The 15,124-nt window shown below is 45.2% G+C and overlaps 2 protein-coding genes across 6 annotated transcripts in view; both read left to right on the top strand.

Annotated features, from left to right (window-relative positions):
* The window catches only part of ZSWIM8 (zinc finger SWIM-type containing 8), a 111,266-nt gene that overhangs the window by 30,721 nt on the left and 65,421 nt on the right, over positions 1-15,124 (top strand). For all 5 annotated transcript variants that reach the window (XM_061634794.1, XM_061634795.1, XM_061634796.1 and 2 more), the window contains 2 exons: positions 1,158-1,252; positions 6,159-6,331. In XM_061634794.1, coding sequence (XP_061490778.1) covers positions 1,158-1,252; positions 6,159-6,331 — 268 coding nt within the window. The remainder of the gene's footprint in view (positions 1-1,157; positions 1,253-6,158; positions 6,332-15,124) is intronic.
* Positions 10,940-13,552, top strand: LOC133388317 (uncharacterized). Its single transcript, XM_061634303.1, has 2 exons — positions 10,940-11,222; positions 11,982-13,552. Exons 1-2 carry the CDS (start codon positions 11,172-11,174, stop codon positions 13,176-13,178), a joined length of 1,248 nt encoding a protein of 415 aa, XP_061490287.1. The 5' UTR covers positions 10,940-11,171; the 3' UTR covers positions 13,179-13,552.

The raw sequence follows: 15,124 nt of genomic DNA on the forward strand, positions 1-15,124 counted from the left end.
AGCATCCAAAAAATGCAGTGGCTTGGTTGCTGAGAGTATCTGATGGTTGGGAGCATATTTACTCTATTGCTGAAACAGCAGCATTGGCTACCAGTTTGATTCCAGGCTCAGTTTAAAGTATTGGTTATGTACTTTAAATTGGCTGGTTGTGACCTTTAAAACCTTTTATGGTTTGAGACTGAGCTATTTGAAGGACTGTCTTGCCCCGTATGAGCCTTCCTGCATAATAAGATCCATCAACAGAGGATGTGGCCTTTTGTGTCCCAAACTCACATTTGGTTGGGACAAGGGAGAGGACATCGGGAACTTGCTACCTAGGGAAGTTCACCACGCCACCTTCTGGATGGACTTCCACCATGCTCTAAAGACAGATTTCCTGTTTAAGAATGTCCCTAGCTGTATAATGTCTTTGTCCCCCCCTTCTTTTAAAAAACAAACAAACTGATTTATGCATTTTCCTGTAGTTTATTTTCTGTTGGCCTCCTTGAACTATTTTTGGAAAAGAGGGACATTAATGCGTTCAATAAATCAATAGCATGTTCATATGTCTAAGTTTTGCGGGTAGCCAGCCAATTGCTTGTGGGAATAATCCTATAGCTAGGAACCATAACAAATTAATTAATCCATATCACATCCATCCTCTTGCAAGCAGAATGAACAGTGCTCAGACCTGTGATTTGGGTGGATTTTTGTTGAATATTTTGGGCCTAGAACAGTCATAATCTTTTCAGACACAGGCCCCATCTTTTACTGCAAATTACCCCATTTTTTTTAAAAAAACTGCATGCTCATCTTTTGTTTCTAGACTAGCCATATGAAAGGGAGGACACGGATAGAGGAGACATTTTGCAGCTTGTTATATAGGACTGAGAAGTTGCATCTGATGAAATTCCCTCTTGTACAAAACTACTAAATCTATAGGAGGCTTGTCTTCCTCTGTACCTGGTCGCTCTAGCCTGTTTTTCTCTTAAATGACAACAACCACAACACAAACACCACCACTCCTGAACGTACAAGAAAGAAAATGGCTCCGCTTAGATTGGAGTACAACCTGGTTGTGGGCTCTTCCCTACCATTTGAAAATCAGTGATCTAGAATGTAGTGCTGTTTGTCTCACTGAGTAACATTTTAACAACAGAATTAATTGCTTTTCCTAGGCTGTACTCCTGCTTGGCAAATGGCAGTGCAGATGAGTTCCAGAGAGGCGAGCAACTCTTCCGAATGAGGGCTGTTAAAGATCCACTGCAAATCGGTATGATCTTTACATCTGGCTACCTTACGTTGGTATTGAGAAGATTTGAAATATTAGCCCAGATACAAAGTCTACCTTGAAGCAAGTTTTGGGGGAGAAGGGTTTCTGTGTTGGGGTGGCATGATTGGGTTCTATGCAGGTGCACTGCCTCAGCAGGTAGCTCTTATCTGGAGGGCCTGGGTGGGGTGGGAACCTGAGAGAAGATTCCTTTGTCCAGGTCTGTCCCACAAGGATATAAATGAGTGGCTTACCAGACCCAGCGTCAGTTTGGTGGAGTCTTAAAGTAACTACAGGTTTCAGTTGGTATTGCAGCCAGGAAAGATTTTTTGATGGGACTACTAAATTGGTTGTGGGAGTTCCAGATTTTTTTTACCTGCTTTGCATAATACCAAAGATGGAGACCAGTATGAGTGAAACATTCATGGTATGTACTCGTCCGCACTTCCAGATGTCTTCCTTTAGTTATTTTATACTTTCCCCCAGCTTCGTTATTCACTTAGTAAGAGGCTCAATATTTTTAAGCTTTTCATATGCGCAACCATAATTTAGAATTGAAATTCACTAATAGGCAAAAAACCTTCCAGTTTAAAAATGTACCCATAGCCAACAGATATTTTGAACATAATTGAAAAGCATGGAAATTGGGCAGCTATAATGAATGCACCAGGGGAGCAGGAGACTTGACCTCCTCTGTGAGATATTGGACTGCCCTACAAATTTGTAAAAATGCAAACACAATTTCGGTTGGTCTTTCACAGTCCAATCCACTTCTTGTGTAGCTTGGAAGAGGACGGGGATCGGAGCAGGCAGGAAGGGGAGGAGGGTACGTTTGATCAGTTGCATGTTTATTGAGTTCAGTAGTATTTACTCCCGTGCAATCATGCTTAGGATAGGTAAACCTCACTATGGGGAGGGAGTCCTGGAGTGGGCAGAGTAGGAGGAGGAAGGGAGAGGAGGGGGAAGGAGGGGATTAGAAGGGATGGGGAGGGGAAGGAAGGGGCAAGAGGGAGGGGATAGGACAGAGGAGGAGGGGAAGGCCGGTTTGATCATTTGCTTGCTTTTTGAGTTCAGTGGGATTTACTCCTGTGCAATCATGCTTAGGATAGATGAAACTGACTTGGAGGAGGAGCAGGGAGGGAAGAAGAAGGGCAGGAAGGGGAGGGAGGGAGGGGGTGGAGATTGGGTGGATGGGCATTGGGCAGAGGGGAAACCCCAGTCCTTTCCAGAAGGAAAATTTTGTGAACAGTATCATTTCTTCCCCAGCATTTCCCCCACCTTTTTATTCTACAGCAGGCACATGTAGCCTCCCACCCAAATTTAAACCAAAGCTGTCCCTGGCCACATCCACACCAGACCTTTATTTCGCTTTAGACAGTCATGGCTTCTCCCAAAGAATCCTGGGAAGCGTAGTTAGTGAAGGGTGCTGAGAGTTGCCAGGAGATGCCTTGTTCCCCTCACAGAGCTTCAGTCAGAGCGGCTGACTGTTAAACCAGTCTGGCCACTGGAGCTCTGTCAGGAGAACATGGAGTCTCTTCTCAGCACCCTTCACAAACTACACTTCCCAGGATTCTTTGGGGGAAGCCATGCCTGTCTCCAGTGAAATCAAAGTCTGGTGTGGGTGTGGTCCCCTGATTAGGCAAGCCCAGCAGCTGTGAGTCTGGCTTTTAGAACACTGACAGTTGGTTCTTACTGAGCATGCCCGGCCTTATCATTGAGTTAAATGCTAATTTTTTAAAATTAATTAAAAATCAGCCAGCATTTTTTAACTTTTAAACTGCAGAAGATGAAGGTCAGAGTATGGGGCAAGGTCAGTAATAGGAGTACAGGTACTCTTTTGGACATGGCTGATTTGTAATTAATTTCAACAAATTACGAGAACCTTGACAGAAAAAAGTCCAAAAGGAGTCGTTTTTTTCCTCTCTCTTTTCACACTTTGAATTCTCAATTCTCTCTGACTATTTTGTGTATCCTCATGAAAATTTTGAGGGTTGTTATGCAAGCATTTCTGAGTTCAGGACTATACGTTCTGTAAGGTTTTGTTTTGAAATGAGCTTATGGGAAGCATCAGAATGGCATGGGGGTTATTTTCAATTTAACATTGTGGAATGTGAAAACTCCATGCCACTCTCGTGGCTGTATGATTGTTTGAGCTTCAAAGCATATAGGCAAATCATAGAGTAGAGTTGTTTGTTTGCCCAGCACCCCTGTCTCTAGGTTTTGCTTCCAAAGGCTGAGACTACTGTAATTATGACATGTCAATTCAGCCTTAATTGGCCACTGTTAGAACATGTCAATAAACTATCAAATGTTTATTATTCTGTATCTTCTTCAAAAATTGGTTGAGTCTACTGACCAGTAATTTATTTGTCATTCTAGCCCCTTCTGTCACTGCTTAGGATAGTATGTATATCTTAACACAGTAAGTCTGTTTTGGCCTTTGGCACTTGGTGATACAGTCCACTCTTCTCTCCTCTGGCTTTTAGGAGTCAGCTGATGATACTGCTGTTTGTATAGGCTCTTAATGGGGTTTTGTGCCTTTCGATCTGAAGGTCTGCTGTGTGTTAACATGTTTTGTTTTTGCTTGTGTTTTATGTTTTGGATTGGGTGTGTGGTTTTTTTGTTTTATATTTTTAATTATGCTGTGAACTACTTCTGAAATTACAGTTGATACAAATATTTTAAATAAGTACAGGCATACCCCGCTTAATGTTGCTTCACTTAATGTCGCCTCGCTATAATGTACATGCTCCATTCGTCCCCATACCCCGCTTAACGTTTGCACGCTTTGCAATAATGTACACTTTATTGGCATGACTCCGCTGCCATCTAGTGGTGATTGCATGCAGTACAAGTGAAGACAATTGCTTCACTTAAAGTTTATTTTCACTTAAAGTATACTCTCCGGTCCCATTGCGAACGTTAAAGCTGGGTATGCCTGTATAATAGGCATGGTAAGAATTTTATCAAGTATTAACTCAAAATAATGTTAAATCAGCTAGGTACCATATGAAAAGAGCGTTTCTTAAAGGCGCAAAGTATCTTGGTCTATTTTTTCATGTTTGTCCTCTGTTTTAACTACTTCTTTGCCAAGAGTTGTCACTGCAACAAGGGGAGGGTTTTTGAAATATTTGCAGCTTGGTTAGTCTTGGATAGAAACAACTTCCAGCAGGAGTATGGAGGAACCCTCAGCTGTGCTGAAAGTAGGTGCATAGGGCCTTCTAGCTATAGCAGGCAACAGTTATGGTTGCTGTTCACATGGGAGTGTTGCTACTTACTAGATAGTTCAGGCACTGCTTAGTGCAACATGACCTGGATGCAGCCTAATTTCATCTAGCCCTTTGGTTCCCCTGCTGACCACGATCTCCTCAGAGGGGAGCATCTGAGAGGGAAAGGGGCTTTGAAGTTGTGCAAAGTGTGCAAAGGCCCTTCCTCTGCAAGAAGATCAAAGCACAAGTGAAAATGTCTCAACAGACCTGTATTACTCACAGATATGCAAAATGTAGTCCATGCATTTTGCGATTGTATACATGTTATTTTTGGGATGCAATTGCATTTTGAAGTTTGTAAATTTAACTAGCTATCAGGCAGGTGTTGCAGTTCAGCTGTGGATTAATCTTATTTGCTTTCTTCTGGTGAGGTTACTGGGTTCTTTTTGGCTTTTGAAAAGTCAGGACATGTAAAGGATGATGGAGAGGTTGTCTTAGTTTTACAAAAGTTGTAAACAATGTCTATAGAGAAAACGGAAGGTGAAATTTGAGTGGAGTTACTAAGAATTAAATAAATGCCTCTGTTTCCATGAGAAATAGCGTTGTATGTGTGTGGTAAGGATGGGTAGTTATGTGTAGGTCTGGTCCCACCCACTACTGGAATGTGCCCCCTAACAGCTTTCCTTGGGGGTAATGCTCTAGGAATTGCCAATCTTTCTGGTTTTGTGGAAACATTTGAAATTTTGAGAAAGGTCTGTGAGCATCACCCCCTCTGGTTGCTTCTCCCCCCACTTTGTTGCTTCCCCTCAAACAGAGAAGAGAAACACAAACACACATTGCTTTTCTATTGTGCCTATTTGTGCCATATTGGTGACTTCAGCCAATGTATGTTACTTTTGCTGAAAAACACAGATGGGATGTTCTGTTTTAAGAGAGGATTATTTAATTTCCTGTTCTGAAACCATAGGAAGTGGTGTGTAATGGGAATATTGTACATGCACATTCATAAATATAAGTACAAGTAACTGTTGCATTTACTACTGTGTATCCTTATTTGGAAAAACAAAAACAAAACGCATATCCCCAGTCTTAAAACTATTTATGGTCAACACAGTATTCTGAAAGTTAAGACTGTCAGCTCTTCTAATAGTGTCACTTAGTGAAGAAAGCCTCTTCTAGGGATAGAAAATGTCTGCTTCGTGGGAATTTTAGGTATGCAAGACAGAGGTCAAATTTCGGCTCTGAATTTATTGGGCAGCCTTGAACACGTCACCTATTTTCTGAGCAACAGTTTCATAATCAGTAAACTCAGCGGGTATATTGAGAGAATAAATCCACTAACTTTAAAATGTTTAAAATGTTAAAAGTGCTGTGCAATTGAGTCGATGTCAGTAGAAAGGAAATTAATTTAAACTGTATTTAATGGGGGTCCTGTAGTCCAAGCGCAAATCTGTGCTGTTGAACATTGCTATGCTGAAAGCTTGTTCTCATTAAATTGAAGTAATTATTGTTGTTTAAAAGGAATTATGGCCTGCTGAAATAAGGTGCTTCAGATTTTGATTGGAGTGAGGAGAATCTGCATTGGGGATGATGCAGTTAGGATAATGGCCTGTTAGTATTGTAAGTAATATATTTCTTTGTGCTGAGCTCTGTATCCCTGCACTATGCCAGACAATAACCTTTGGCCTGTTCTCCAACAGGTTTCCATCTGAGTGCCACAGTGATACCTCCCCAGATGGTGCCACCAAAAGGAGCATACAACGTGGCAGTGATGTTTGACAGATGTAGGATCACCTCGTGCAGCTGCACTTGTGGAGCTGGGGCCAAATGGTGTGCCCATGTTGTAGCCCTCTGTCTCTTCCGGATACACAATGTAGGCCTCCAGTTATAACTGTCTTTCTGTTGCACAGATAACCATAATAAACAAGTACAGGGAATATTTATTAATGAGCAGCCATATAAATTAAATAACGTAGCAGGTTTTGTGCTTCTTTTCAGTTCATTGTATTGAAACCTGTGAAGCGTCTTGTTTCCCTAAATGGCCTGATGCCTTAGAAAATTGGTCACTGGAATATGCTAATTGACTTTGATAGGCAGTGGTGAGGAAAATGGTTATACTAGCTTCATATTGGTAGGAAGCCTAGGGATGATGGCTGGGTTACAAAGAGCAGGTTGGAATCACAAAAATAGACTTGCATTAGTCTAGCACAGCCTTTCCCAACCGGTGTGCCTCCAGATGTTGTTGGATCACAACTCCCATCAGCCTCAGCCATTGGCAATGCTGGCTGAGGCTGATGGGAGTTGTGGTCCAACAACATCTGGAGGCACACTGGTTGAGAAAGGCTGGTCTAGCAGAACATTTGATTTCGTTCCCTTGAATCCTGATCTCCATCCTGATCTTCAAACTGCTTTTGAAACTGTGATGGGGAGAGTTCCTCAGACGTTTGTGTATTGAAAATATGCATGGACCTTTGTCAGTTTTTGTTCTCTGATTTTCCTATTTTATCTGAAGCTCAAAGACTATTTAATCCCTAGTCCTGTGGGTATGTAGTAAACCTCTAAACCATAAATGTCACAAATTTGTGCCCAGGAAATATAAAAGGAATAAACTGAATGATATAATAGTACTATTCCTGGTGACTCAAAATGTGTCAGATGAATCCCTAGTAGTAATTAAAACAGCTCTGTAAGGGAGGTCAATAATAGTATTTCCATATTGCAAATTGGATAACCTTAGATGAGTTGCATTTTCAGTTCCAATTTTCTAGGTTAATGACTGGGCTGGAATTTAAACAGACCTTGTATGCACAGCGTTAACAATTATACTTCCACCAGCTCCCAAAAGGAAGGCTATCAACCTCCAGATCTTCTGTTGCCATTGTCTTGCTCCGTGGTGAGCAGCATAAACAGTGTAAGATCAAACTGTCAGAGTATCCAAGAGGTAACAGTTTTTAAGATCTCAGATGGTAGAGTGGTGGATATGCAAAACTTAGTTTCTTCACTAGCTAATAATGGACAATGCAGCATCAGAGGGGAAATGGTTGAAAGGGTTGGAGTGGTGGTGATGTACCTGAAAACTGTGGGTTGTATCTAACATTGCCATTCGACTCGCACAACAAGCTTGTGCTTGTGCAACAGAAATCCCTCCTCCTCTCCTCTGCAGCCCTTTGTGTACCCTCACAATCTTCTATGGATGGCTGGGAGATCCTCTGGAGCAGATTCTGGGGTCATGCAAGGAGAAGAGAGGAAGGGGAAGCCCTGTTGCATGAGTGGAACACCGCTCGCATAGCATTGGATACAGCCCTGTTCATTGATGGTGTGTTGCAGCAATGGAAAATCGAATGTGTGTGAAATTCCTGTTTTAAAAAAAGAAATCAGATGAATGTAGTTAAAAAAACAAACACCAACTCTGCCTTTGTACAATTCCTTCAGTAAGTTTGGTACTCTGCAAAAAATATATGAATGATATCTGTTCCAGCTCTTTTAGTGTAGCAGTTTTTTCCCCATATTGGAAAGAAAAATCTTCTGTAAGCACATCTATCAGACCCTTTATATACAGTACAAATTGCGGATCTTTGCTAGCAGTTCAGCATAATCTATTTTCTTGATGGATTGATGACAAGCTTAGGGAAATCAAATGGTTTTAAGCATAGATGGTTGAAAGAAACAGATTTTTAGGTATGGTTCACTTAGCCATAGTCTATCAAATGGATGATAAATAGGTAAACCATACTTTTACGTTGTTTAATCTAAGAAATTGTATATGATGTCCCTACAAAAGCACTATCAATGTTTACCCCCATACATATTTTCCATAGGAGGTGGGCCATCACTGTGGGAAATAGTTCCACCTATCGTGCGAAGGCAAGAATGTTTTTGAAGTCAAGACTAGGGACATCATGCCCCTCCCACTCCCCAGTTCATTCTTGCCTTCGTACGAACAAGATTGGAATTTCACGTAGCATTTAGCTAAGTCTCGTATTTGTTTGTCTATTTCTCTTTAAAGCCTTTTTTCCGTTTTTCTGTCTAGCCTACTGAGGATCCCCTCAGAGACCGCGGCTGCGGCTCTCTTCCTCCTTTCCTCAGAGCTATTTAATTTCTTTTATTTCCTTGACTGGGGGCTCCCTCTGAGACCGCGGCTGCGGCTCTCTTTGTTTTGACAGTTTCAAGCCCCCTCCCCCCCCCGGCTCTGTCGTATCCGTAGCCAGGGGGCTCCCTCAGTGACCGCGGCTGCGGTTCTCTTTTTTGATCGCTTTTGATCTCCCTCCCCCCCTGATCGTCGCCGCGGCTGCGGCTGATCCGATCTCAGCGGGAGCTTGCAGCTGCGGCTCCCGCCGTTACTCCTTGCCTCAGATCGCCCTCGCTACGTGGCTTAAATCCCACTGCGAAGGGCTTTACAGACCGCGACGGCGGCTCTCTCTGCGGCGGCTGCCGTTTTTCCCCTACCTGCTTCTTCCGGGGTTTTTCTAGAGCCGCTACTGCGGTTTTCGGCGAGACCGTGCTGGGCAGCCCTTCCCCCAGTTCGCTTCCGCCATTGCTCCTTCTCCCTCAGCCCTTTTTTGATCGTTTTTTCCCGCCCTTTTTTCCGGGCGCCATTTTTTGAAATTCAAAATTCCCGCCTTTTTTGTTACCATTTATTAAGCATCGGATACCTCCCCTGCAGGCTATCTATCTGTATGTTTGTGTATATGTGCTGCTGACAAACTTACACAAGGCTGATTTACACACATTTTTACTGTGGCTGTAATCCTAGTGGCTGAATTATATTATCAAGGCTGGAGCTCCAATCCTAGTGGGCTGGATTGTATTATCAAGGCTGGAGCTTTAATCCTAGTGGCTGGATTACATTATCAAGGCTGGAGCTTTAATCCTAGTGGCTGGATTACATTATCTAGGCTGGAGCTTTAATATCAGTGGCTGACTTGTATTAAATCTGATTTACATTGTATATCCTGCCCCCTCTGGGGCCGTGAACAAGCCAAAAACCCAGCCTACAGCACTAATCTGAGTGTGCCAACTCTAAAACAGCCTATATTATATTAACGCTGATACCTCAGTGCATTCTGCCCCCTCTGTGGCAGTGCATTTCGCCATCTGCCAGTGTATCCTACCCCCTCCGTGGTAGTACACTGTGCCAGTTCGGGTCTTTACATCCTGCCCCCTCCGTGGCAGTGTACTGCACCCAGGTTTATATAAGATGGCAGAACAGCCAGGCATGTCACCATCAACACACATGGTGCCAGATCAGCCAGACATGCCACAATCAGCCAAGCCACAACATCCTAACACGTCTAAGACCAGACATGCCAAAGCACTGGCTAAGACAAAACATCTTTCCAGCCATAGTAAACCAAAGCGCCCTCGTTATGTCTCTGTGCCAACCACCGCCACAGCACAGACACACATAAGTGACATTTTCCATTCTCCTACTACTGCCTCTGACGAGGAAGAGTTTGTTGGCTTTCCCGCTCACTGTTCGCCTAACGAACCTACCTCTGGTTTACCGCCTCAAACATCTGTTCCATTAGTTCACCAGGCACATACATCTCCCACATCTGGTCTGCAGCTGTCTCCTGATTTCCTCTCCCAACTCCAAGCCATGCTGGCTTTTTTCACGCGAATGCAGTCACTACCACAAGTTCCTGCCATACCCCCACTCAACATGGACCAACGTGCGTTCCATGAAGCTCATCCTTCCTGTTCACCAGATCCCTTTGATGTAGCCAGAGGCAGATGTACGGATGAAGCCTCGTATGCGGAGGAGTCAACTTTCACTGACCATGTTGAAGGAGACGACTGGAGCGACTATTCAGATCATGAGGAGGATACTTCGTATCGCTTGTTCGATACCTCAGATTATCAACCGCTAGCACGTAGGGTACTTCATACCCTTGGTCTCCAGACTGCGCCTTCAACTTCGTCCGCCCCAGCTATCAAAGGGGCCAAGGTCCTCAAATCCCCTGCACCTACTGAACACTACATCCCGGTGCCGGACCCAATTGCCAAATTAGCCTCCGAAGAATGGGCTCATCCACTCAAAGCCCGACGCTTCAAGTACCTGGCTGACAGATTGTACGCCCTAGCCCCAGACTTTGCCACCAAGTTAGATGTCCCTGGCATAGATGAACCAATCGCTCGCCTCGTTTCAAGATCTCTTTTGCCCAGGGAAGGGGAATCCCACCTAAAAGATACTACTGAGCGACGAATAGACTTCGCCCTCCGCAAGAATCACGAGGCCACTGCCTTAGCCATGCGTGCCTCCGCTTCAGCCTCCATATTCTCCAGAGCCTCTATGATGTGGATGGATGACCTTCTAGAGGATGCTAACCATGATCCTGTCGCCTTCAGAAGAGCACTATCGAAATTACGTAAGACAGCAGCTTTTGTGGCCAATGCCACTTTGGATGCCACTCAATTAGGGGCACGAGCCATGATGACTCAAATAGTCGCTCGTCGCACCCTCTGGCTTCGCCACTGGCAAGCTGATTCAGCGGCCAGACTGAACCTGGCCAAGGCTCCTTACTCCGGATCTCTACTCTTCGGCGAGGAAGCTCTAAAGGCAGTTCTGGTTGATCCAAAAGACGCCCAAAAACCGGTTCTGGTCACAGTCAAGAACATCAACCACAGGCCCTTCAGGCGATTTCCCTCCTTTCGTTCTAACCAGTCCTTTCGAGGAACGCGGCCAGGAGGACGAGGCCGCGACTTCAGACCCTATGACCCCAACGCATTCAGGGGCTCCTGGAACCGACGCTTCCAGGGCAGAGGTCAGTACCAAGGGCGCAGGGGCAACTCATCGTCCTCATATAGGGGAGGCCCTCGCCTACACAAGTAGTCTTAACGCCCTCCCCATAGGTGGCAGATTACTTAATTTTGGAGATCGATGGCTGCGCCTTACTATGGTCTCCTGGATCAGGGACCTTTTCACTTACGGCTATACCATAGAGTTCTGGGCAACCCCATCAGACAGATTCCATCCGTCTCCTTGCCCAAGGGCACCAGCCAGGCACAACATCATGCAGATAGCTATACATCACCTCTTGGACATAGCGGCAATAGAGCCAGTTCCCACAACTGAGAGGTCGGAAGGGGTGTACTCCCTCCTATTTGCTGTGCCAAAACGAGATTTATCTTGGAGGGCGGTATTGGACCTCAAGTTTGTCAACCGTTTTGTAACATACCACAGGTTCAAAATGGAATCTCTCCATTCCATTACCGAGAGTCTGCATGAAGGAGACTTCCTGGCTTCTATCGACCTTAAGGAAGCGTATCTCCATGTGCCCATTTGCATAGCCCACAGAAAGTTTCTTCGGTTTGCCTTTGGCCACCAACATTTTCAATATAGAGCGATGCCATTTGGCCTCTCCTCTGCTCCAAGAGTATTTACCAAGGTGCTACTCATCCTAGTGGCTTACCTTCGGACCCAAGGGGTTCATATCTACCCATATTTGGATGATCTGCTAATACGGTCCAAGTCCGAAGAGCTGGCTCATCATCATTTAATGATCACCCTCAATGTTTTGCAGACCTACGGCTGGCTTGTTAACTTCGACAAAAGCCATCTCCAACCAACACAACGCCTACTACACCTTGGGGCAATGTTGGACACCATGCAGGCAATGGTCTTCCTGGCTCCAGATCGCATCACTGCCATCACAAGCATCGCAAGGTCCCTGATGCAACAAACATCCGCAGACGTCATGCTTCTCGCCAGAGCGCTCGGGATGTTTATCTCCACAATCCACATTGTGCCCTGGGCTCGAGCCCACACTCGGCCCCTTCAGTGGACTCTGTTGCCTTTTCAAAAAGACATTGCCAGCTCCAACCATCGCAGAGTTCGTTTGAGCCCCGCTCTGCGCCTCTCCTTCCGCTGGTGGACCAAGGTTCAACACCTCTCCAAGGGCACGTCGTTCAGAGAACCCCGCAGAACCGTCGTGACCACAGACGCCAGCCTCATAGGTTGGGGAGCCCACTGCAACTCCCAGTACGTTCAGGGGGTTTGGCCCAACGCAGAGCAATCTCGAAGCATCAACTGGCTGGAACTAAAGGCTGTCCACTTGGCTCTATGTCATTTTCAGTCTCTGTTCCCTTTGCATCATGTGCTCATTCGAACAGACAACACGTGTGTAAAATCACATTTGAACAGACAGGGGGGCACCAGGTCTCGTCCTCTGCAGGACTTAGCCTCCCTCATCTTTGTCTGGGCAGAACAACATCTACAATCCCTGAAAGCAGAGCACCTCAGAGGGATTTGGAATGTGACAGCAGACTGGCTCAGCAGACAACAGGTCTTCCCGGGAGAATGGAAACTTCATCCAGCCATTTTCCATCGTCTCCAGTGTCGGTTCGGCGCCCTCTCAGTCGACCTGTTTGCTTCCAGTCACAATTGCCAGCTTCCCAGGTACTTTGCCCGATACCTGGACTCAACAGCAGAAGCAGTGGATGCTCTGACAACACCGTGGCCAGACGGTCTATTGTACGCCTTTCCTCCCATACCATTGTTAGCCAAAACCTTGAGGAAGGCGCGAACCGAAAGGGCACAGCTGGTTCTGATAGCACCATTTTGGCCACGCCGACCGTGGTTCTCAGATCTTCTGGCAATGTCAATGATGGATCCTTGGACACTTCCAGTAACGCCAGACCTCCTATCCCAGGGTCCAGTACTGCACCAGGACCCTACTTGGCTCAATCTAACAGCGTGGCGTTTGAACGGAGACACTTGAGGTCAGCTGGACTGTCTGACGCTGTGATTGATATTATTTTGGCCTCGAGAAGACCATCTACCACTCGCATTTATCAACATACCTGGGTGGCTTTCTCCAAGTGGTGTCAGTCCCACCACCACGATCCATCCCAGGCCAATGTGCACCAGGTGCTCCAATTTCTCCATAGCGGCTTTATGATGGGACTTCGACCCAACACTCTACGTCGACATGCGTCTACTCTGTCATCCATTCTCTCAGTGTCCTCTCCTGGAGATCATATTTCCTCACATCCGTTCATCAAACGTTTTTTGAGGGGAGTCGCCCTACGCTCTCCGGCTGTCGTCCATCGGTTCCCCTCATGGAGTTTGCCGAAAGTTCTGCAGGCTTTGCAACGCCCTCCATTTGAAACCATCAGGACTGTGCCCCTACGTATACTGTCCTTCAAGGTCCTGTTTCTGATCGCAATCACATCTCCAGACGCGTTTCGGAGTTGGGCGCATTGTCTTCTGCTCGACACCTCTGCGTCTTCCATAAGGACTCTGTTGTGCTGAAGACTGACCCTTCCTTTCGTCCCAAGGTCGATTCAGTTTTTCATTGCAGCCAGGACATTGTGTTGCCTTCCTTTTGCCCGGATCCTACACATCCTCTTGAAAAGGCTTGGCATTCGTTAGATGTCCGGAGGGCTCTCAAGACCTACCTGTCTAGGACCCAAGAGATTCGACGAACGGAGTCTCTGTTTGTATCCTTTCATCCAAGGTCTATGGGGCATAAAGTATCCAATTCTACCTTATCCCGTTGGTTAAGGGCATGCATTACTTTAGCATATGAGTCCCTGAAGCTGTCAGTTCCAGCTAGTATAACGGCTCATTCTACCAGGTCAGCTGCCACCTCGGCTGCTTTTGCCACTAATGCTCCTGTTGCCGATATTTGTAGGGCCGCAGTCTGGTCTACCCCACACTCGTTTATAAGGCATTATAAAATTGATCGTTATGCCTCTGCTGATGCATCTTTCGGCAGACGAGTGTTGCAACAGGTTCTTAATGAGGATTAACATGTGGGTGGTCCCTCCCTATATGGGTTGCTTTGGTACATCCCACAGTGATGGCCCACCTCCTATGGAAAATGTACCATTGGTCTCACCTGAAAGGTGATTTTCATAGGAGTGGGCCATCACGACCCTCCCAGTTGGAGGATGACTAGACATTTTATCAATGGGTTACATGTTATTGTTACGCTATTATATTTAAATGTAAGAGTGAAGTCAAGACTTTTAGTTCTGTTATGTTATGTAGTTATGTTAGAGTCATGTTGTTATGCATGTGACTATTATGTTATTTTCCTGGCGGGCCTGTTGGCCTTGTTCTTGTATTTTTAGATATCTCTTTTTAGACTCGCTACGAATGAACTGGAGAGTGGGAGGGGCATGACATCCCTAGTCTTGACTTCAAAAACATTCTTGCCTTCGCACGATAGGTGGAACTATTTCCCACAGTGATGGCCCACTCCTATGAAAATCACCTTTCAGGTGAGACCAGTGGTACATTCTGCTGGACGTTGACATAATAATGTGGAAGTGTAAGAATAAGTAGTGAGTTTTCCAGCCCCCTTGAAGGTTTAGTTGCAAGAAGCCTGGAGTACCCTGCATGTCACAGGTATTGGCTAGAGCAACTGCTATTGCTGCTTATTGCAGACTCGATGAGAGAACTGCAGATGTTAAATCTGGAATGAAAAGTATGCATTAAGGGGGTTCTTTATGCTGACTTGTATTTTAATGCATAACCAAATTTTCTTAATTTGTTTAGAGAACTTGTATAATAAAGAACAGTAATTAAATGAATATAGCCATAGAAGGCAGTGTAACCAAAACCAGTTTGGTCACTGGAAATGGGTAATTGTTGCATAATTCCCTGTAAAGTTGTTTTAATTTGGTGGAAGTAATTTTAGTTTCCAGACTGTGGGCAGTA

This window comes from Rhineura floridana, chromosome 7 (genome assembly GCF_030035675.1).
Source record: "Rhineura floridana isolate rRhiFlo1 chromosome 7, rRhiFlo1.hap2, whole genome shotgun sequence".
NCBI lineage: Eukaryota > Metazoa > Chordata > Lepidosauria > Squamata > Rhineuridae > Rhineura > Rhineura floridana.

Bases quoted from the DNA above. Each gene is read 5' to 3' on its own strand.
- LOC133388317 (XM_061634303.1), top strand. From the start codon at position 11,172: ATGACCCCAACGCATTCAGGGGCTCCTGGAACCGACGCTTCCAGGGCA. The intron at 11,223-11,981 runs GTCAGTACCAAG...AATGTTTTGCAG, and splicing joins CCGACGCTTCCAGGGCAGAG to ACCTACGGCTGGCTTGTTAA.